Here is a 24216-nt window from a genome sequence, read left to right on the forward strand (position 1 = left end):
AAATTAGGGTAAAATTTAACAGCAAAAGTTCAAATTTTTGAAAGTGTGTGAGACATTGTCGTAAAACCGATGCTCTTCTTGCTGACACATGCTGACGCTGAGCTGTGTGGAAGCGTGGAGGCAACAAAACCAGTTAGCGACGTGCACCTTTAGTACCTGCACTGATGCTAATGGGACACGCGCCTGCAGCGATGTCTGCGAGAGGCTCCTCCCTCAGTGTTGGCTGTTATTCTCCAGCCCAGATGGCGGTGCTGGTCCGGGCTGCATAGGTCCCTGTCAATGTGATCCCCGTACAGACACAAACGGCTTTGCGGTTGACGGGTTATTACCCCACTGGTGGTTTTGCTATTGCTTGTAGTGCAATAGAGCTCTCATAGTTCAGCAATCGCAGGATCAGCAGTCTGCTCGCCACCTGCAGCTCATAGTCTGCGCTCATCTCCCACATGAGCCGTTCCTCTTTTCGGGGGGGTGGTGATGACACGTCTCCTGCTGTGTGAGCTGCATCTTCAGACTCAGGCTTGTCGGAATAGTGTATTGCTTTCTGACCGTGTTCAGACCTGGCACACGCTCTGTAGTGGAGCTGTATCTCATCAGAGGCAGGAGCAGGCGCCGCAGCCTCGGGGGGAGGAAACTGTGTTGAGGTCTCTGCTGTTAATCAGAGGGAACCCGTGCTCTGAGGTCTGTGTGAGGAATGAAGTCGTCCAGGGTCATAAACAAAAAGTTCAATTGAGAATCTGTCGAATCGGGCCGAAACTCCGTCTCCGTCGATGCGGGGCCTCGCGCAGTTCAGCTACGGTTTGTGCAACGGAAAAATCTCTGGTGCAAGAGTAAATCCAAACTCGGAGCCCTCAAATTTGCGCCATTACTGTTTCTGTCATTCTTCATGTCAGTCACGCAGACGCTTTTTTTTTTTTTGGTTATCGCTGCATGTTTGTGTGTGTGCGCGGCAGCAGCTCAGCTGAGCCAGAAGGCACGCTGGGTGGAAGTTTTTCACATTATTCTGAAACTTGTTAGTGAAAAAGCACAAGATAGAAAATGCAAAGCTGTGCTCGGGTAAACTGGAGTCTGTCAGCTGGAAGAAACTCGACTTAAAATTTGAAGAAGCAAGAGGACGCAGCGTGTTAGCTATTACATTGGTGGCTGTACAGTGTACACTATTAGAAATAAGGGTTCCAAAAGGGTCCTTCTTTCCCGGGGAAAGGGTTTTTCAAGGGTTCTTGGTAACACTAATGGATCATTTTGATCCAGAGAACCCTTTAAAACCCCTTTCCTGAATAAATGGTTTTAAATCCAAAAGGGTTCCAGGTGGAATAACCTTATATGGTTCTACTTAGCACTTTTATTTCTAAGAGTGTACCACAAAACCAGAAATTTCCAGGGTTACAGCTGAGGTTAGGATATCCATCCATCCATTATCTGCCACTTTAATCCTCCACCAGAGGGTCGCGCCAAGCACAGCACCCCTCAGCAGACATAGGGCGATAGGCGGAGGAACCCCCTGGACAGTTTGCCAGCCCATCGCAGGGCCACACATAGAGACAAACAACCATTCACTCACACTCTCACAGTCAATTTAGAGTGACCAATTCATCTAATGCCCAAATCTGCATGTTTTTGGACTGTTGCAAACTCCATGCAGAAAGGCCCTTGTTCCAACCGGGGCTCGCACCCGGATCTTCTTGCTGCAAAGACAAGAGCGCGAACCACTACGCCAACCGCGTGGCCCAGGTTAGGTCCACATATGAGCAGAACAAATCAAGGTTTTTGGTTTGGATCAGGGAGTGACAAGAATTACAGAGTTTAAAAAAAAGCTCTGGTTGCAGATATCACGCATTGAGCAACAGCCCTTTTCGGCAGTTTTTTGTGCCAAAAACAGTCAAGAACAAGCAAAAGGGAGAGATTTTACTCAAAGATCACTGCCGTAAAACACTCTTGAAGAGAGCGTAGAAGACGGCGTGATGGGAATCCGTATGCGAGTTAACACACAAGTAATACACACACCTTTGGAGCTGGAAGACTCCCTATAGTAAGAATATTTGTCACAAAGCCAGATTGTGTCCGCTCGTGTCCCTCCAGTATACTGTGAGCGCTCACAGACTCTCCAGGGAAAGTTTATCAGGATTCTGCAGGTCTGGAAATAAAAAAAAAAAGTCTGTTTCCGTATAACTTGTGAAAAGCCTGATAACTTTTTGTTATATTCAGTCCATCAAGTTCTGCAATATACAGTATATATATATATTTGCTCCATCTCTGTGGATTTAAAGTGTGCACTGCTTGAAAACCAAGCACTGGCACCGCTTTCATTTTCTGCACAAGCTTTTCCAACCAATATGGCAGCGTAAACAAAATGAGTCATGTGACAGCCCAGCGCTCTGCGGGCCAAAATGTGGCTGCATTGCGACGATGGTACGATGGATCACACGTCTCAAGTGTACGTCACGTCGATACGATGCACGAATACCCTCGCAGCGATCCACGTAAACAACACAATAGCCATCGTATCTTTGTCGATAACGCGGTGCGAGAAAAGCCTCTTCCCTCTCCTGCAGCGTCTGTTCCCCCCCTCGAGCTCTCGTCTCTGATCCACAGAACTCCGGCTGAGTCACCGGAGGACAAAATGTTATGTGCCACACGGCGGAAACACAGATGGCCGCCCCGAGCTTCGTTTGAGCCATCGCTCGCTGCTCAGTCACAGGTCAGCGAACGCCAAACCAAGTCAGAGAAAGTTGTCACCGTGCAAACAGTCGATTCTTTTTTGGCCGACTCCATCTGCCGTCTGAAGTCTGAGCTGCTCCGTGTGCCTGATATCACACACAGAAAACTAAAAAAACGGACTGGGATCAATGGAACAACCAGATGGAATTCAAATTATGTTTGCTGGAACATTTAGTATTCGCTGTATCGTATTTTTAGAGCACGAACGATGCCGTAAACTGGTTTATGGTAGACAGGGCTGTTTCTAGCTGTTTGGGGGCCCTGTGAGAGATACTATTTGGGGGCCTCTATTGTTTTCAAACTCGAGGTAGAGATTCCTAACTTTTTCATATATTCTGTGATGATGCAGCAGGTAACAAGGTAGCATAACAAGCTAGCATAACAAGGTAGCATAACAAGGTAGCATAACAAGGTAGCATAACATAAAACAGTTTTAACCCACGATTCAAAAACTAAATTCTAAATAAATATAATGGATTATAATGGGATTTTTACTTGATTACCCAACAAACACTTACATGCTTTGCAAATATATGCATAATGAATGCATGCAATATTGAGTCTGAACTTGCAGCTTGGGGGCCCCCTGGTGGCTGCGGGGACTATGCAGCTGCATAGTCCGCATATAGCAAGATGGCAGAGATAGATTTTTATCCGAGGCGCCTCATGTCTATAAAGCAGGCATTAAGGACAATGAATTACCTCGCACAGCAGTGACAGAGAGGAACTCTAGGTATCTGAGTCAATCAAATGGATGTGAATATTTAAAACGCGCCGTCCACTGCAGCTGATTTACATGTAGATGTGAAAAAAATAAAGGAACTGTCATTGAACAATAAATCAAGATTAAGAGGAATCAACTCGCAAATTGAGACTTCGCGGTCTTCGCAGCTGCAGCTGTTGCCGGTGTTTGAGCCACCGCTGTAGTTCAGAGTGAGAAATATGAACTATTATTTGACGGATTGCTGTGAAGACATGTCACGGTCGCTGAAGAAGGATTTCTTACAACTTCAGTGACCCAGTGACCCGAGCAGGGAAAAAAAAGACAATTATCCAATGAGCGACTGGCACAGGATCTGATGCAGATGCTGACCTGGGATCAGCAATTCATCATTTAAGTGGATTCATTATGGTCACTGACGACCAAATAACCTGCAAAAAGTGATTCAACGCCAAACTGTTGATTAGTAAAGTAACTGATGGAAATCCACATTATATTTGAATAAGACACCAATATTTTACACCAATAAAAGTGCTAAGTAGAACCATTTAAGGTTCTTCGGCTTGTCCTCATAGAAGAACCCTTTTTGGCTAAGAACCCTTTTAAAACCCTTTATTCAGGAAAGGGGTTTTAAAGGGTTCTCTGGATCAAAATGGTTCTTACTGGAACCATTACTGTTACCAAGAACCCTTGAAAGCCCCTTTCTTTGGGAAAGGGTTATTGAGAAGCAAATGGTTCCAGGTAGAACCTCAGCCCTTGTAGAAGAACCATTTTGGAACCCTTATTTCTGGAGTGGAGCTGATATTATGAGCCTAAACTGTGAATATTCCACTAAAATGTTTGACTTTTTACGTCAAGATTCAACATTCCCTTTATCGTCATCGTGCAGAAACATCAAAGACGCAGAGCAGAACGGAATTACGGACTTGGATTAAGATTAAAAACACAGATAAAGGGATAAACAGAGCGAAAAAGGAAACCATAAATATATACACATGGTGTTTTTTGTATGGTTATGCATTTTATCTTGTATTTTTATTATTACCATACGCCTGTTCTAAGACAACTCACTTGATTAATTCCCTTTTGGGGGATTAATCAAGTTCTATTCTAGTCTTTTGAAGAAGAACTGCATTCATGTTTCTTCAGTTATCTCAATCTGAATAAATTAAATCCACTGACACGACCGTTCATTTATTTTCCCTGTAATTTCATGAGGAGACTCGACAAACGTATCCGCAGTCACGGAGACTCCAATCTATTACGTTATAACTTACATACGCGCCTTTAAAGTCAATTTTCTGCAGAAGCCTGAGTCAAATAGGACGTTTAAAAAAAAAAACTTGAAGGCGAACAATGGGAGAAGTGAAGTGTACACCACATGATCACAACACAGATGCACGGAAACATCACAGATTCTGCTCCTGCAGTGAAAGTGCATTTGAAGGTTATGTGTTTTATTTTCTCTCTCTCTCTCTCTCTCTAGGACGAGTGGAGGATCATCATTACTTCTGTGCAAAAACCCCGAGCAGAGGACGAGAACAACACTTTTCCTCTTCTCCTCGCGCCTTTGATGCTTCCCCGAACACGATATTTATCTGTCAGAGCCAATCAGTTATCATCACTCCAGTTTTATTTAAATTATTATTATTATTCCTGGAGCTTTTGTCTGCATCTCTTCCAGCGGATCATAACCTCTGTGTTGTCAGCCTGAAGAAGATTTCAATAAATAAGTCCAGTTTTTTTTGACTGCTGTCATTTATCGAGCGCAGATCTCTCCTCATAGATGTGATAATAAGGATACAGATGATAAAGCCGTGTAGCATCGGTTTCTCACAAGGTTTTTTTTCATGTCGTATCTGCCGAGGCCACAAACTCTCACATTCATCCACCCCTGTCGCTCTATTCTCCTTGAACGGCAGGCAGCGACCCTGCCATTGTGTCAGAGCAACTGATAAAAAAAACCAACAACAACAACAACAACAGAACGACCGCTCGACAAACGGCCGAATGACTGTATGCAAATGAGATCGTTCATGAGCAGTGAAGTGAAACTGTTTTCATGAGAGAGAGATCTTTGTTAGAGCGGATTAGACTTCATTAATCTGTGTAATCTGACTGTGAACAATGAAATGAGTCATCTTGGGTTGTCAGATAGATAGATAGATAGATAGATAGATAGATAGATAGATAGATAGATAGATAGATAGATAGATAGATAGATAGATAGATAGATAGATAGATAGATAGATAGATAGATAGATAGATAGTGAAAGTCTCATGCTCAGGTGGCTCCAAATATAAACCCTGACTCATACTTTTTGTTGCCTCCCCAAAATACTCGGTAGATTTTCAAGAGAAAATATTTGCAAACAGCTTGCCGTTGCGATAGGTGAGTAAAATAAAAACGACACGTGTGCAGCGTTTGCAGCACAGGAGGAATCACATGAATGAAGACACAGACTGTCAGTTAGGTCTGATACCTCTATGTGTGTGTGTGTGTGTGTGTGTTTTTAATACTTTATTTAAGAACAAGTACACAAACCAAGCGTCCGTTAGGATAATTGTCTAAATCAAAAGAAACCTCTGTCTGTGTTTTGAAAATGAAAGAAACCAAAAGGTTAGCACCTTCTTGTGAGGTCAAAAAGCTGCTCTTTCTTCCTGCAAAATGTAGAAAGTGTCTTCACGGTTAAGAATTCACGCTGCAGGGATGTTTATTGAAGTGCTTTTAGATTGAAATGATGACCAAAAAAATGCTGCCTTTTGTTCCTGGAAAGTGTAAAAAAAAAATTACAAATCAGAAAGCTAAGATTGTTATATTGTGCCTTGAGATTTTCAGTCCATAATTTCAGACCATTTATTCACAATAAAAAAAAATCCAAAGTGCAGTAAAAAGTTACTTTTATGTGACGACTACAGGGCAGAAAAACAGCAGCGTTTGTTCCTGCAAGAATAAGAGACATTTTCATTAAAAGCGAAGCTACGATGGTTTTTTCTGACCATTTACGACAATCAATACAATCAATCACGTGATCAAAACACTCAAACACACGCGATCGGTTAATTAAGTCTGTCAACATGGTTTGGCAATGAAAGAGAAATCTGCTAAAAATATTACTTTTTGGGGAAATATATGGACATAGCAGCATTTTGGATCATTTCCTGATTTTCAAAAAATCATTAAAATTATTCCTTAAGAGCTTTGCAAATATTTTCAACACATCCTTGTTCAGGGCGATGCCGACTATTACGATGGTAAATTTCAAGTCATTCGGATATATTTTTTTAGATAGTGCTTTTCAGTGGCATAGAACTACAATTAAACAGAATTAAAGCAAGACATTGAAGTTACATTAAAGGGTCAAATCAGAAGAAGTCAGAACATTCTCTAAAGCTGCCTGCACACGCTGCAGGTCTCGATGTTGCCCATATATTGGGGGGTTTTTATGTCGGAAAAACCCATATCTGATATCTGCAATTACACCACAGGTTGTGGGCGTGGCCAATGACCTGAAAATGGTTAATGGACCAAAAAACACAAGTGAAAACTGTGTCACTTTGACATTTGGATTCCACTGGTTTAAACCCCTGTGACTTGGCACCACCATGTCTGTCCAGGTGTGTGATTTGAGTGAACGAGCCCTTTAAAATCAACATTAACATGACAACAGTCGTGTTTTAAATCCTTTCCGAGAGGCAAAAGTGTGATTTGCCAATAGCAAGTGCATTTAAAGGATAAGAATTAAATGAATTTAGGACAGAGAAGGACCGTCGAGAGACAACTGTCTTTACAAAATCATATAGAAATCAAATATTTAAAAACACAGAATCAACAGAACACAATGAGAAATCAAAGAAAGCACAACTTCCTGTTCCATTTTTGTTGTGTACTAATATTTAAAAGCAAGTGTTGGATTTTGTGTATCAGGAAACCAACATGGTCCTTCTCTGCTGTTGTCAATATGCTTTGTGCTTTTATTGTGATGCTGCTTCTTCTTTTTTTGTCCAAGCACATCTTCTGCAAAGACGCAAATGCTTTTTTGTGTGAGCCTTCCTCCTCCTCCTCCTCCTCCTCCTCCACCATCACCACCACCGTCGTCTGCCTTGTTCCTATGCACTTGACAGCTTCGTAGGGTTGGGCAGATGAAGCTGTATGGGAACACGTGACGCGGCTTGTAGGAGCGACGCTTCATAAGTGCGAAAACACAGAGGAGAAAGAGGCTGGAGAGACTCTGGAGTCAGGAGCAGCAGCAGCAGCAGCAGCAGCAGGAGCAACAGTCTGGATCCATCGGAGCAGGAGCGCGCACTCCAAGAGCGGCCAACGCTTCTGCACACGTTTGGGAAGAAAGAAAGAAAAGAAAAGAAAAGAAAGAAAAAACAACTTATGTGACTCATAGAAATTAGAAAAAGAGACCAATGGTGATGACAGTGATGGTGGTTTCATTCTAACTCGTGCACACTGGTTGTCTCTCCCTTTACGTAAGATCTGTGGATGATGCGCTTCTGACTTGGATTAACGCGCGGTGATAAAGGGCGATTCTGGCGCCTTTGACAAAATATGTAAGGTAAAGAAGCACTTTTTTTCTGCTTTTAAACCGTTTCATTTACTTTTTAAAAAATGTATATGCACATTTTATTTATATTAGTGCGTTTTTATCCTTTTTTACGCGATTTCCATTGCACAATAATACTAAAATAACTGCATGTAGTTTCGAATTTTAGTTGTACATATGTATGTATTCACTGTCACAGTAAATTAAGATATTAAAATTGATATGCATACATTTTGTAGATATTTAAATAGAGAGTTCCAGGTGTCATTTGTCTGGAAATCATTCAACATATTATTATTATTTTGCTTTGTGTAGTTTAGAAATCCTGATTTTTGAGAAGTAAAAGCTCACGGATGAGTATATCCATGCGTTGATAAGCAGGGTTGCATGATTCAATCCAATCTAGGTTATCTAAAGTATGTACAGACAAAATCCTAGAGTCCTGGATTGTGATTCTGTCTCACTAAATGTGCTTTTAGAAGTCAGAAATGTGTTAATTGCACTGCAGTGATGTCCTGCAATAACATGCAGAGGATAATTCTCATGATTACATTTCCCTCGTAATCAAGGAAGCGTCTGAAATGTCTGTCATCAATTTGTAGGTTGCCCACTGCAGTATAACCCTCAGACACAGCCATGAAATCTGTGCTGGATGGTGTGGCAGACACCACCTTCCGGACTATCACATCTGGTTTACAGTATCTGGGCTCCAATGACGCCAATTACGACAATCCCACCAGCGATGTAGACTTCAAGGGCAGCTTCTCCCAGCAGAAGCCCTTATCTGCGTTCCGCAGCAACTCCTTCCCCGACAAAGTACCTGCAGATGAGGAGCTCATCCTCAAGGGCATTCCCTTCTTCCCCACCAACGCCACAGACTTGTTTGGCAACCGGAGCACGTTCAGAGATGACTCTGACAGCATACAGTGTGGGGAGAACTTTATGGACATGGAGTGTTTCATGATCCTGACTCCCAGCCAGCAGCTGGCCGTGGCTGTCATGTCTCTGACTCTGGGGACCTTCACGGTGCTGGAGAACCTGGTGGTGCTCTGCGTCATCCTACAGTCGCGCACCCTCCGCTGCCGGCCGTCCTACCACTTCATCGGCAGCCTGGCCGTGGCCGACCTGCTGGGCAGCGTCATCTTTGTCTACAGCTTTCTGGACTTCCACGTTTTCCACAGGAAAGACAGCCCCAATGTGTTCCTCTTCAAGCTGGGCGGAGTCACGGCGTCGTTCACGGCGTCCGTGGGGAGCCTCTTCCTCACAGCTATCGACCGCTACATCTCCATACACCGGCCTCTTGCCTACAGGCGCATTGTGACGCGGACCAAGGCTGTCATAGCCTTTTGTTTCATGTGGACCATCTCCATTGTCATCGCAGTGCTGCCTCTGCTGGGCTGGAACTGTAAGCGCCTCAACTCTGTTTGCTCAAACATATTCCCTCTCATTGATAAGAACTACCTGATGTTCTGGATCGGCGTCACCAGCGTGCTGGTGCTTTTCATCATCTACGCCTACATATACATCCTGTGGAAGGCTCACCACCACGCCGTGCGCATGCTGAGCCGAACCTCCCAGAAGAGCCTCGTGGTTTACTCTGCAGACGGGACTAAAGTGCAGACCACGCGCCCCGAGCAGGCCCGCATGGACATCCGCTTGGCCAAGACGCTGGTGCTCATCCTGGTGGTGCTGGTCATCTGCTGGGGGCCCGTGCTCGCCATCATGGTCTACGACCTCTTCTGGAGGATGGAGGACGACATCAAGACGGTGTTTGCGTTCTGCAGCATGCTCTGCCTGCTCAACTCCACCGTCAACCCCATCATCTACGCCCTGAGGAGCAAGGACCTGCGGCACGCCTTCCTCAGCTCGTGCCGCGCCTGCAGCAGCAGCGCTCAGCAGCTGGACAATAGCCTGGAGTCAGACTGCCAGAACAGGAGCGCCAACATATCCGCCAACAGGGCCGCGGAGAGCTGCGTGAAGACCACTGTGAAAATAGCCAAAGTAACAATGTCAGTGTCGACTGAAACGTCTGCAGAGGCCGTTTAATTGGCCTTCACTGGGGGGATGAGGGGGGGAGGGGGAGGGGAAAACTGTGTAAATGTCATTCAACACAGAACGACGCAGAAGTTAGATGTTGCAGAGAATAAAAGAGAAATCTCTCCTGTTGATTTACATCCTCACGTAGACGCTTTAGTGGTTGCATTGTTTTCCGTTTGTGTGTGTGTGTGTGTGTGTGTGTGTGAGTACATGGTGTGCCAAAGTGCCAAATGGTATGGCAAGTTCATAGAAAGGACTCATCTTAAGGAAGGATCCTAAGTCTGCTGTTTACCATAAGACTTCATGATATCCAATTATATTTTTGTACTGTGAATTCAGGTTTATATATCTTCATTTATGGGATAAGGGGCTACTGACATTTTGAATTCGAGCTGTTATTTCCTTGTGTCATTTAGACTTTAGCATGTGTCTTGCACCATATACATATAAAGAGAAATCCTTCAGCCTTGACTATTGACAGGCTTAATGTAAATGTTGCATTGAGAGATTTCAAGACGCAAATGTGGAGAAAGGGAAAAAAAATGCACAAATGATTCTAATGTTTATTCCCAAATTTGTCATTAAACATGTCTCTTTTTTGTACTTCTGACAACACTCGGCGAGTGGCAAATCTGTGACGAGATCACGAGAAACTAAGGCTAAATCATGCTCAAGATATTAAAAAATAAAATAAAATAAAACATGTTATCACCATCGCACAATAAACTCCAACGAGATGGAGGTAAATGAATCCACAGCTTGTGAGCATGGTGAACGTCCCTGTTCATTTCTGCACTCGCTAGAGCTGTTCAGACCTCTGGAGTGATGTGTTGCGTTTAAATGTAAACCTAACAAATGTACAGTATTATCTTGCAAAAAAAAAAAAATTAAATAAAATAATAAAAAATAAGTGTTCATTCAAATTCCACTCATTCAAGCAAACTTGAACACAGTCATTTGGACACAGAGTGCTGGACACGACTGTGACGAACTCCTGTGGTGTCTGACGAGAGCTGCTTTTCATTCAATGTAGAGTATTCAGTGTGTGTGTGTGTGTGTGTCAGAGAGAGCGTGATACATCGTGACTTGTTGGTGATGTTTTCCAAAACCAAACTCAAGCCTTTCGATCATTGCAGTGAGATGTTTTAGTGCTACTGTCGCAGTGGGACATCAAAACGCATCAAGCAAACCCCCACGCGCAGGCCTGTAGTGAAGTACTTTTAATGTAAACTCTAAATCTAGATATGTCCGCTGTTCATTTTAACGTAACTAAGCAAAGACACAAAGGGACGTTTTCATCGGCTGCTGGTAAACGGAGAGGAGAAGCTTGTGTGTGAGAGCCAGTAACTGACCTAACAAAAGAGAACTTGAGAAGATGTGATTTTTATTTTTTCCTTTCCTAACAGGTGATGTTGTACTTTTAATTTGAAAAAAAGAAGAAATAACTCACAGCACAATTGTTCTGTAGACATTTATCTAGGTGTAAAATATCCAGACAGCTGTTAATCAGTATGCTTTTGCTGCCTCTTGTATTCCTGAGTATTGAAGATCAAAATGTCAACTGTAAAGTGGCTTCTGTACAGTGCTGTGTGATGAAGAATCTATGATGTAAAAAAAAAAAAAAAATCACAATCAATCAAGTGTTTTTAGTATTGCTGTTATCCAACTTTTGAATAAAGTCAGAGCTGGTTGTCATTTCACCTGCAGTCATTCCATTGATTATTCGATGATGGGGGAGGAAAATGAGGGCTCGCTGCAAAAAAAAAGAAGAACAGACACTTAGTCCAGGTTTAAAGTGATGTTGTAGTGCCCCCTAGTGGAAGTTATAACCCTGTCATACTGTCAGTTGGCAATCCTCCTGCTTTGCAAAGTGGAAGCAAACAGCCACCACAGCATCCTGTGATGGCAACATCTGCTCACTTCTTTCTCATCATTTGGCTCAGAGTAATCAGGAAATGGCAACATCTGTTTGCACAGATGCAAAAAAAAAGGGGGACATTTTGTTCATTTATCGACCAAATATACTTCAGTGTGAGGGGAACTGTGGAGGTTATGGTCTGTCGTGTGTGAAAGGCGGCAATTAGGACTGAAAACAATTTCTGTAATAAATGAAATACCAGAGCAGATGCAATCGGTGGTTAATTATTTGGTCACGTTACAGAAAACGTATCCAGCAGCTTTTTTTGGAATAATTTACTTTGAACTCAACATCAACCTGGACTTAATTTTATTTTTAAAGGTGCATTATGTGATAAATCTAAAGCAACTGGCCATAAAATCCTCCTAATATGTCAGAGACTCAGAAATAATAATCATATAACAAACTGAACTCACCAACAACAACAGTACAGACAAAATATTTGCATTAAAAAAAATATTTTGCAGACTGCAAATCATGTTTATGTTTTGAAATCATGTTTTGGCATGTGGCGCCACCTACCGCCGTCTACCAATCACTGCATTCAGTAGAGTCTCAGCTGCCGAGCAACCACGGGTTGCCAGTTAAGTCAAAAAACGAAACCTAAAAGAGCTTGGTATTTTTAATTTGAATGTAGTAATCGTTTTTGGGCCACATTCTTACATATGGCGCCTTTAATTGTTTTGCATTTTATCTAAGCAGCCAAAAATAATCATCTGACTTAATTATCTAATTATCTGGCTGTAGAAGTTGGTACCATTTTCCCTTGCAGCCTATGTAGCTGAAGTATAACACCATTATTTAAAAATTAATATAATCAATTATACAATTAGCCAACTTACCAGTTTGTCAGTGGGTATTGACGCAAAAATGCACTTTAGTAAAGCATAATTTATAATAATAAATAATAAAGTTTCTTAGGATAGTGTGTCACTGTTTGTTTTCATCAGTTTGACATATATGTACACAAAGGTGGTTGAGACAGTGCTAGTTGTAGGCTTAAAAAAAAGTAATAAAAATAATATATAATATAATATAATAATTATTTAAAGGCTCCTTACAAACTACAGCACGCCACTTTGAAGTAAAGTTAAACAATATACGCTAGAAAAATACATCTAGAACTAACGAAAAACATGCTTTTCTATATCACCAAACCTTAATTAACGGATCCTTACAAAGTTGTAAATATGATACGGGAAGTTTCCGTAAATATAAAAAGAGAAGTTTCAACTGTTTAAAGTTTTAGGTGAAACTGAAACTTCGTCGTGTTTCTGTAACGTTCCACAACAAAACACATTTGAAAAAAGGGGAAGTTTTTCCGCGTTCCTGGGAAATGTAGTATTCCAACGTATGAAACAACAAAAGACATCGAGAATAAAACTACAAGTACCAACAGGGGACTGTTTTACTGCGCATGCGCACAACTGGCAAACAGAGCGGAATAAAGGGTAGCATCAACCGTTACGTTTGTCTTATTGAGGTAGCCCAGACAAATCTATAATCATCAGGAAATATACGGCGTTTAAGCTAAACCGTGTCGTCGAGTTTAGTCCGGGATATCTTTGACGATTTAAACTCGGTGAGATTTGTCGCCACAAGTCAACAACAGACGAAGAAAGTGCGTACTAACCCGAAACCCCAGAGTCGCTGCTGCTGCTGCTGCTGCTGCTACGCCAACCAAGCTAAGGTTCGTTAGCAATAGCAGCTCGGACCGTGGCCCAAGTCGGTAGCATTTACCAGACAACCGGGGAAATAGTTGTGTTTGTCTGTTGTTGAGATTGTGTGTAGACACATTTTTTAGTGTAAAATGGCTTGCGGGGCTACTCTGAAGAGGTCTCTGGACTTCGATCCGCTCATGAACCCGGCTTCGCCCAAAAGGAGGAGATGCGCCGGGATCATGTCTCCGGTCTCTTCGCCGCAGAAGTATCTCCGCATGGAGCCCTCTCCCTTCGGGGAGGTGTCGTCCAGACTCACCACAGGTAGGAAATAAACACGGCACACAATTAAAGTAACGTGTGTTCCTGTCAAATATAAACTTGTACTGGCCTATACATTGGACTCGTCTCGTAGCATTAGCATCTTCACAGGGTGAGCCCGGATGTCATGTGGAGTAAACAAAACCACAGTCTGCAGTTCGAAAAGTTGATTAAACGATGTTGTTGTTCATCCTTTTTTCGTTAAATATACTTTAAAATTACGTGATATGAATGTTTAATGCCCAGCTGTGAATTCGGCGTGAGTTACTTTGACTTGTATTGTTAGTGTTGTGGTTTGAGGAAGTGAACTGAGGACATTTAAATAAGGAACGAGAGCTGACAACACGTAACTTTTTTTTTAAAGGTAATTTTAATAGAATTTCAATATTGTTTGAGGCCGATGATGATCGTTTTTTCTGTTGCAGATTCCACCGACCTGTTTGGGGTTTTCATTAAAATATTCTAATAATAATATAATAGTACTGAAGTAATAGTACTATTCCAACTTTTAATGCACGTGGGTTAACACTTAGAAGATAAAGCGGTAGAAAATGGATGGATGAACACTTATGGCCTGCCTTGATTTGCATTTTGTGCATGCAGGACAATCAACTTGTGTATTGTAATGTATTAACATATTAAATCTAAACTTTATAATACAGTTGAACTGCACTTAGCAGCAAGTCATTGTTGGCATGTTTACTTTTAATAAGTCATATTGACTGATGCTGATCATAAAAACACGTTAAAGGAATAACCCTGTTCAATTGGTCACCTCTAGATATGTTAATGAGTTGCTCAAACACAGTTTTTGAGGAATGACAGGTGTAATCACTTTGAATATTTGACCTCAGGTGCATGATATGCAATATTACATTATTGGTTGCTTCCTGTCCATTATAAACGTTTCAAACTATGTGGGCAAAAAATCTTTAATTTATCATTCTATCTGTCAGAGCAAATTCTGCACAACATCAAACAAGAGTACAAGCGGCTGCACAAACGGCGACACCTGGACAGTGCGTTCCAGCAGGCTGACGGCTGCTGTCCTCTGGACCTGCAGAGCACCCACAGCGGATCTGCTGTACCAGGTGACTATAAGCCTCACCTTCTGGGCTAGTATTCTGTTTGAGCTTTAAAAACCTTTGGCCGTCCTTTGAAGACTGACTGGTTAGGTTATTGGTTGCAATGACAACATGATTCAACAAAAGTTTGAAGTCAGATATTCAGACATTGAAGGATAAAAAAGAAAAAAAAAATTCTATTTAATCTGATAACTCTTGGCTTTTGGATACTGACATTGTCTGTTCCCATTCACATTAGAGCGTTTCAAATTGCACTCAACCATGGAATGTCCCAGAGCCTTACCCAATCTCAACAGAGGAAGAATCACAGGCAGTGAAAACCCCCTCCTCCACTCGTCCTTTCACTTTCTTTTAATGGACTTTTTTTTTTATTATTATTATTCCGGTTTCTGAAAAAGTGAAATTGGTTGATGGTGAAACGGATGTTGTCAGAAAGTCCCCACAGCTACTGGCCATCCAGACAGAGTGTTAACATTGGGTTATAAAAGTAAAAAAGCAATTTGACCTAACGCGATATATATAGTTCAGATGAGGGCAAATCTCAGGTTTGGGTTGGACATCTGCTTTTCCGATGTTTGACTGCCATTTGTCAGCACATTCAGCATTGAAGTGGAAAGATTCCAGCTCTGAGATTACTTTAATACAGTTTCTGTGATTTTAAATCATGGCCTGTTGGATGTTATCTCTCCTACCAGGTACGTCCTTGGGTGCTTCGTCTCCCACCAGGAAGGAGCAGCCTTTGTTTTCCCTCAGGCAGGTTGGAATGATCTGTGAAAGACTACTGAAAGAGCGAGAGGACAAAATCCGCGAGGAGTATGACGAGATACTGACGACAAAGCTGGCTGGTATTCACTTTTTTGTTTTGTTTAAAATGTTGTATTGAAGATTATTTCTTGGTGATTATTTAACACTAAGTGCTAACATGTTCTCCTCCCAACAGAGCAATATGATGCATTTGTCAAATTCACACACGATCAACTGATGCGACGGTTCGGTGAACAGCCTGCGAGCTGTGAGTATACTCCTGTCAAACACTTGTTACTTGTTCCGTCTGCATGTTTTGTTTTTAGTCACCAGGAATTAATAGTTTTCTGACATTTATAAATTGTAAAAATGTAAATAGAACCACCTCCTCACAGCGTATGTCTTAGACGACATTTGCAAACTTGTACGTCGCTGCATGTTTACGTTTTGCATGGATGACTAACTGCTGGTTCAAGTGCCTAATCTTCACAAATAACCATTGTGAAGTTTTCAAAAATGATATTATGTAGGCACAAGGGGGGGAAATGTGTTATTGATAACAGTTCATGTCGTCTCCACCACAGATGTTTCCTGAGTTTCTGCACTGGATATCAGGGAATATTATTTGCTGCAAGCTGCTCCAGGAACTGAGTGGGTCTGGTTGGACTGTTTTTTCCCCCCAGCTGTGCCATATCGCCTCTGTGGACTTGACTGCCTCAGGCATAGCTAGTGGCATCCTACGTTTGCTGTGTCTACCCGAGTTATAGGAGGAGGACTTCCTGCTGCCAACATGTCCACGGACTTTTCTGTCACTCAACCAGTGGCGTCTTAACTGCCATGTTGATATTTATTTGGCTTTATTTTGACGCCTTCATAAAAGGCCGACTGCCATCACACACTTGGCCTTTTGATTTGATTTGATTTTTGTTTTTCCTGTCCGATTTAGTTATTTTACAAAGAAGGTAGTTGCGCAGCAGCTTTATGTACATTTTTTTATAAAAGGGATTGGACCTTGAGGAGAGTGGGTAAACTGACACCACTGTCGGACTGGACTCCAGGTCTTTTGTTTTTCCTCATGTTTTAAAACAGTTTTGGTGATTACTGCTATTACATTTGTATACACTGTACTTTTTTTATTATTATTATTTTTTGCTTGACTTTTTTTCATTGTACTATAATTTCATTTTATTTGCTGTAGGTATAAAGAGGCTTTGATTCAAGAAAAACGAATGAATAAAGTGTTTACATAAATGTACTCGTTTTGTCATGACTCAAGAAACGGTGCCCATTTTATATATCAGTTTTCATTAAAGAATCATAAATACTGGGAGGCCTATGTGATTAAAGGTGAATTAAAATGGCCTTCAAGTCAATGTATATGATTTATATATAGTTCTTATAAAAGCAGTGAAGTCCAGTGAAAAGTGTTGTGTGTATGGGAACACTTGTAGGCAGAAGCGGGTAATGTAATCGAACGCACCTATTCTTGTGCGTGACGTTTTCCACAAACGCGCCTGTGATTGGACGCGCTGACCGGAAGCGGTGGGACCAGGAAGAAAAGAGAAGCACGTTAGCCATGTCATTGGAAGCTGATTATGGCTGAATTTATTTAATTTAGCGGTCAACGTTTTTCTTTATATTGTGCTGCACTTCAAGGAAACATGGCTTGTTTCTTCAGGAGGAAAATTGCAGCGAAGGTAATGACGTCAAAAGGCTGCGAAGTAAAAAAGAAGCGGTGTGCTAATGCTAACATGCCTTTACCCCAGTTCAAGTCAAAACTAGTGCTGTCCTGTCTTTATTATGATTTTCTCTTTCGTGTGTGTTAATGTTTAGCTGAGTAGGACACTGCAGGAGTCGGAGGAGGTCTTCATACCAGTGCTGTCAGCAGTTACAGTTTTAAAGAAACAGTTAAGTTGTCCACAGTTACAATGCTAGCTTGTGTTTGTCCTCTGTGTTCTGTTTTCATTTCTCTGGTCTTGTTGTCTTTTTAGAAAGTCTGCTGACTTCAAACTGTCAATCAACACATTACGAGACAAAGGCATTTTACCATCCAGTGGAGACGTTCAGTCACAGGCAGAAAGCTTAGCCTCTCAGGTAAGAGAAGCTCCAATTCAGGCAAATTTAACTGAGATTTGGTCCCTGGTTTTTCCACGTGACACGGTTTTCATGCTTAACCCTTTAACAGCCCCATATAATGTACATTTTAAAAGAAAAAAACAACAAAAATAAATATCCAGGGTATCGGATGCAATTTATTCCTGGTAGAATGCTACAAAACACTGCTGGGTTTCATGTCAACATAGACAAATATTGCATTTATGTTTTTTATTTGTACATATTGCATATATTGTATTATTTTGTCTCGTATAATAACAATGCAGTTTTATTTTTAATTTTGTTCTAGTCTTGGCTCATAAAAAGTGCTATTGCTATAACCTATGGCATCTATTTTTCAGTTGAAGCTGGACAATGTGGTGGAGGAAATATCTGCCGAGCGTGGAATGATCAACTTTACTATTAATCGCAAGCTTCTTGTCCAGGTGTGTGAGTGCACACTTCCTACATTTGACATTTGATTTGACTGCTTCTACTGTCATCATGATCAGGTATTCTATTTCAATCAAGATATACAGTATGTGGATATCTGCTGTGTCGATCCCTAGAGCGGGAGAAGCTAAAAGAAATATTAATGCTTAAATAAGCTTTTTTTAGTGCCTTACAAAATGATGTAGCGTAAGCATTTCACTCATAATCTTCCTCCCTGTTTTAGAAAATGTTGGAGCCGTTTGAAAAACAGGAGGATGTGAAATTTGGGTTAAATAGTGAACTTTTGAATCGACTCAAGAAAGGAACAACCTTAGTGGAATACAGGTATGTTTGTCTTTGTGTAATAAATACTTTTATCAACGATTCATCTTCACCTCGTAGACGTTTTACCAGAGAATGTGAATGTGTTTATATGTTGCAGCTCTCCAAATATTGCCAAAAAATTCCATGCTGGACACTTGCGCTCCACAATTATCGGTATGTAATTTAACTGATACCACCTTTGTTTTATTGGTTCATATACATGTGATTTATATTGCATTAGGGCTTGAGTGCTTGATCAGTATAGGATATTTCAGATACATTATTATATTTTTCTTCAATAGAGAATAGCGACTTTTTTGTTTTTCATCTGAAAAATGTCCCATTTAGAACTCAAAGTAAATTCTTCAGGCATAAAGACCAAATAAAATGAACTCCTTGTCCAGGTAACTTCATTGCCAAGCTAAAGCAGACCCTTGGAAACGATGTGATTCGAATGAACTACCTTGGAGACTGGGGTATGCAGTTTGGTAAGTAAATAAAGTGAAATCACCAGCTGGTGTCTTTGTCTTAAAGTCCCAGATGCTAGTGTCTGTTCTTGGATTTCAGGTTTGCTCGGAGCTGGTTTTGGTCAGTTTGGATGTCAGGAAAAATTAAAACAGAATCCATTACAGCATTTGTTTGAGGTGAGTTCGTACATGTGTCAACCGCCCTCTTACAAATCATCATTTTGGGTTACAATATTATCATATTATTTTGTGTATAATTCAAATATTAAGTGTCTTCCAGGTTTATGTCCAAGTGAACAAGGAGGCGGAGCACAACGAGGATATGAAGCAGGCTGCCAGAGATTTCTTTAGACAGCTGGAGCAGCACGAGAGCCAGGCCTTGTCGTTATGGCAACGGTTCAGAGACATCACAGTGCAGGAGTATCAACACATTTATAAGGTACCGTACATGATTAATGACATCACGGTCAAAAGTTAAATGTCTAAGCTACACAGTTGAAGACACAGGGATATCATTTTGACCCATCGGTAACTCATATCTGATGTTTCCAGCGGTTAGGCATCCACTTTGATGTTTACTCCGGGGAGTCCGAGCACCAAGGTCAAGCTCTGGAAGCGGTGCAGCAGCTGCAGAGCCGAGGCCTGCTGAAAACCTCAGAGTAAGTAGCAGTAAAGTGAGTAATGAAATGTGCTTAGGGACAAACCAATCAGATGGTTTACAATTTTCTCACCAAAACTTAAAGAATACGGAGAAACGTTTAGTCATTTTTGACATTTGTAGTTTAATTATATCAGTGTTTCTCAACCGTTCTCTTGAGAAACCCATGTTTTTAATCCAAGGATTTTATACATTGACAATTTCACACCCACCCATGTATACTTAATTTTAAGAAAGACATAACTGCATGAATGTAAACAAATTAACTGTAAGATTCACTTATGAATCCCAATTGTCTTGAAATCCGTCCTTTAAATTAACTATTTCAATACAATTCAGAACACATTTTCTGCAGATATTGCAAAGTATATGATGTTTTTTTCTGTTATATTTCACATTTTCATACATCTCTCTCTGCATTGTTTACTAATGCATCTGTCATACACACATCATAAAAATCATCCAAGCAGCCTGGCTTTTAATGACAGCTTTGAGACTGTATTTACTGATCCATATTCTTAAGAAATTCTGACACTTTACCATTCACTTAACAAAAAAAATGTGCACTTCTGTGAATCAACAGCTAGTAATTTAACTTCAATCCCTTAACTTAAGTTGTTTTTCCTTATAAAAATGACCCCTTGTGGAGAAATGGGTCAAACCTCTTGATACATACAGTACATTACAGTTTAAATAGGTCTTTATATTGCCAGGAAGGGAACCGGCGTAGTGGATCTTTCCTCTGACGGCGACATGAGCAGCGTCTGTACGTTGCTCCGCAGCGACGGCACATCGCTCTACATCACCAGGTCAGTTCTACAGTCAGACAATCAGCGTTATTTTGGCCTGAAGAAAGTTTTAACAGTTCATGTAAAGTGAGTTCTTTCTGGGAAACAAAACAAACATAACAGTTAAACTCTCAAAATGTGGATTAGAGCTTTTGGTTTCCCCTCTTCACTAAAGCAGTTACATCAGCAATACAATACAATACGCCATTCTTTATCTCCGTGGGTGACTTTGTTGCAGAACAGCCTGAAATTCACACACACATTTCATCATGAAGACAAATAAAAAATCTAAATAGAAAAAAGCTGGTGTGTGCACACCAGGAGGAGGAACCACAGAGGGGATTAAAACCACCACATTCCAAGTAGTGCGATCATAAGTATCAAAGTGTGAGCTTAAAGCAACTTGCTATGGGAATGATTAATGAATGTTTTGGATTAATGATGATGATGATGCAGCACAGAGCCTGTGTGGAAGGGGAGCAAATTCATCAGCCAACACTGCTTGAGACTATAGATGTTGTGCAATAGACTCATGGTGTTTTTATTGCAGTCATTTTAGTATTTTAATATTTATGTAGTAGTATGGGGTGTGTGCAAAGTGTGTGTGCAATGTTCACAATGAATGTATATATGTATAAAAAAAATAGAAATCTGTGTTTATATATTTGCTCTTTTACATTTTCTTTATTCCAGAGATCTCGCCGCAGCCATTGCCCGAAAAGAGCAGTACCAGTTTGATGAGATGATTTATGTGGTAAGGACTAAGAGAAGACAGTGGTGCAGTGTTGTCTTTATACAGATGGGGTAATGTCATAAAAATTACCAAAAACTTATATCATTTGTTATATTTTACAGTCTCTAAAGCACTAAAGTGTTCTCTCTTTTTTAAAATCACTTTGCTTTATCTTTATTTCAAGACAGATAAAAGTCAATCCAACCACTTCCAGCAGTTGTTCCAGATCCTGCAGGCTATGGGACATTCTTGGGCCCAAAGGTATGTACATGACATACACAAGATTTAAAAAAAATAAAATAAAAAATACTTATTCTAGTTTATCCTACTTTGATGGAAATGCACATTAAACTTCAACATCAGCTATGTGAGAGTGTGTGGTTGAAAAATACTGAGGAAGTCATAATTGTGTGTTCACTAAATTAAGAATGGAATGCAAGTGTTTTTCACTTGGATTTAGCAACACTCAGTGAATCGACACTCCACCCACCACAAACAGCTGTTGTAATTAGAAACAGTGCTGCTTTTGTTACTGACTGTACTCTCACATACCGTTTTGAGCAACATTGTACAGACTGTATCACAGTTTCTCTTTTCCCTCCACCACATTTCACACAAACTGCTGTCATGACGACTTGTTGCAGCTGGTGGATGCATAAAAAAAAATGCTGGTCAAAAATTTGACAATTTTTTTGAAAAAAAAATTTGGTCCAAAATGTGGCTTTTTGGGAAAAAAAATATTTGGCCCAAATTTGACTTAAAACAAAAAAAGTACTACGGAGTCCAAAATTTGAACATTTAAAAAAAATTATAAATAAAAATGTTTTAATCCAAAATTTGTCAAAAACGTCATACTGTAATATGTCGTCCAAAATTTGAGAACATTTTTGAAAACAAATTTTTGGTCCAAAATTTGTTGCAGCTGTCGGCACGTGCCCTTTGGCCTGGTGCAGGGCATGAAGACACGGACCGGGGAGGTGGTTTTTCTGGAGGACGTGCTGGATGAAGCCCGGGCCAGGATGTTGAACAACATGAGCCAGACAACAAGTAAGCACATGAAGCAATTTAGCAACAACAACACACACATTAGCCCAGAGTCATTGTTGATGTGTTAATTGCAGAGCCAAGGAAGTGGAACACGGTAAATTAAGATGTAGCTGCTGCTTCTTTCTGTCACAGACTCACTTTGCCTTTATTATTTTATTATTATTACATAAGTGCCTTTATTTATTATTTTATAATAAAGGCACTTTTCACACAATGCAACCTGCTCAACAATAATACACAGCCTTTATAAAAGTAAAAAGAGAAACTAGATTAACTGGAACTCCTGCAAAATTCTATTTCTGTTGCATTAACATTCCTATTGTAGGCTCAGTGTTACCTCAGACTTCGGATAAAATCTGTGAAAAATGCACCTGAACATGTGAGGACATTTTTATAAGCGGGTTGATCAGCTTAAGATAAGATTCCTCTGCATTCAGGTACCTTCAAAAAGTAGAACTAGTCACTAGTTCCTGCTTTGGAAAAGGACCTCAAGTTATTAAAAGGAGAATAAAAGAGGAAAACTACAGTATATGTGTGAGATGATTGATTTTTTTAATTTGAATGTTTGGACAGTTTTAGCACATTATAAATTCCACAACCTGGTTATGTGTCCAACTTGAAATGAATGAATAGACATTAGTTTCTCATTCCTTCCACAGCCACAAAGGAAATGGACGACCCAGGAGACACAGCCGAGAAAGTGGGAATTAGTGCACTCATAATTCAGGTAAATTCACATTTTAAACTTAACCTGAGGCTAATATTAATCCGCCGTTGTCCATTACTCTGTGTGACTTTTATAATTTCTTTGTTTCAGGACTTCAAAGGTCCACTGCAGTCGGACTATAAGTTTGACTGGGACAGGATGCTGCAGGCTCAGGGAGACACGGGCGTCTTCCTGCAGTACACACACGCTCGACTACGCAGGTCTGTATATATTTGCTGACGACTATAATGAAAAACGGTAGCAGGAACATGTTACTCAACCAGTAAATCACACGGAAAATACCCTCCATGTCACACGAGTTGGACAAATTAAATATTAACGTTCACAATCGTAATAGTCTTTTTAAATTTGCAGTTTAATACGGATGAATTCAATTCAAATGGATGCAGCTGCGTTTGACGCGTCTCTTCTACATGAGCAGACGAGTATCATGATCCTGCAGCATCTTCTCCGGTGAGCAAACGTCTTCATAAATCAAGTCTGAACCACACACGCAGCAGACAAGTTTGTTGTCAAACATGGTGTGTGTTTGTTTTGCAGCTATGATGAGGTGCTGTACCAGTCAGCACTGGATCTGCAGCCCAAACACTTGGTCAACTTCTTATTAAAGCTTTGGTAAGAGAATGAGTGGCTTAGCCCTGGTTAACCTGGTACACAATTGCATCACAGAGGTGTCCTATTGAACGTGTACATACAGGTGTGATGATACTATTCCTGTGTCCATTGTCTTTTCAGTCACCTGACTGCCAAGGCACACAAAGAGCTGCCAGTGAAAGGAAGCTCTCATGATGTCGCACAGGTAGAAATACTTTTTGTATCTTATATAATCAGTAAAAGACAGTAGAGCGTCTATTACAGCAGATATTTATTTATATATGATATAGTGGCACAAGCAGGTTCCACTACAGGTTTAAGCCAGGGTTGTTGTGACACTATAATTGTCCGTTGATCACATTTTCAATGATGTGGGTTGTTTTGTTTTTTTACATATTTGTTCAATGTCAACAGGCGAGGTTGCGATTGTTTGGCGCGTCCTGCTCGGTCCTGGCCAGCGGGATGACGATCCTCGGCATCGCTCCGGTGGAGAAAATGTGAAACTCTGAAGTTTGTAATCATGTCATTTCACTGGTACAGGTAACCATATAATTGTAAATAACAGCCTGACATTTTTTAAATAAAAAATAAATAATAATG

At 40.7% G+C, this 24216-nt stretch overlaps 3 protein-coding genes across 3 annotated transcripts; all 3 read left to right on the forward strand.

Moving 5' to 3' along the window:
• Positions 1 to 7709: 7709 nt before the first annotated feature.
• On the forward strand, positions 7710 to 10035 carry cnr1 (cannabinoid receptor 1; the record flags this gene model as incomplete). The annotated part of the gene is made up of 2 exons (XM_083898261.1): positions 7710 to 8001; positions 8592 to 10035. The coding sequence occupies exon 2, from the start codon at positions 8626 to 8628 to the stop codon at positions 10033 to 10035; it is 1410 nt and encodes a 469-aa protein (XP_083754387.1). The 5' UTR covers positions 7710 to 8001; positions 8592 to 8625.
• Positions 10036 to 13397: 3362 nt separating this feature from the next.
• akirin2 (akirin 2) lies at positions 13398 to 16955 on the forward strand. Its single transcript, XM_083898978.1, has 5 exons — positions 13398 to 13926; positions 14880 to 15014; positions 15704 to 15853; positions 15949 to 16020; positions 16337 to 16955. Exons 1-5 carry the CDS (start codon positions 13755 to 13757, stop codon positions 16345 to 16347), a joined length of 540 nt encoding a protein of 179 aa, XP_083755104.1. The 5' UTR covers positions 13398 to 13754; the 3' UTR covers positions 16348 to 16955.
• Positions 16956 to 17311: 356 nt separating this feature from the next.
• On the forward strand, positions 17312 to 24139 carry rars2 (arginyl-tRNA synthetase 2, mitochondrial). Its single transcript, XM_083899047.1, has 20 exons — positions 17312 to 17449; positions 17586 to 17659; positions 17744 to 17846; positions 18209 to 18292; positions 18523 to 18623; positions 18721 to 18776; positions 19007 to 19090; positions 19170 to 19246; positions 19350 to 19508; positions 19622 to 19728; positions 20441 to 20536; positions 21209 to 21269; positions 21433 to 21509; positions 22171 to 22295; positions 22955 to 23022; positions 23113 to 23222; positions 23377 to 23475; positions 23563 to 23637; positions 23758 to 23821; positions 24031 to 24139. Exons 1-20 carry the CDS (start codon positions 17414 to 17416, stop codon positions 24115 to 24117), a joined length of 1743 nt encoding a protein of 580 aa, XP_083755173.1. The 5' UTR covers positions 17312 to 17413; the 3' UTR covers positions 24118 to 24139.
• Positions 24140 to 24216: the final 77 nt, after the last annotated feature.

Source organism: Microchirus variegatus, assembly GCF_963457635.1.
Source record: "Microchirus variegatus genome assembly, chromosome: 12".
NCBI lineage: Eukaryota > Metazoa > Chordata > Actinopteri > Pleuronectiformes > Soleidae > Microchirus > Microchirus variegatus.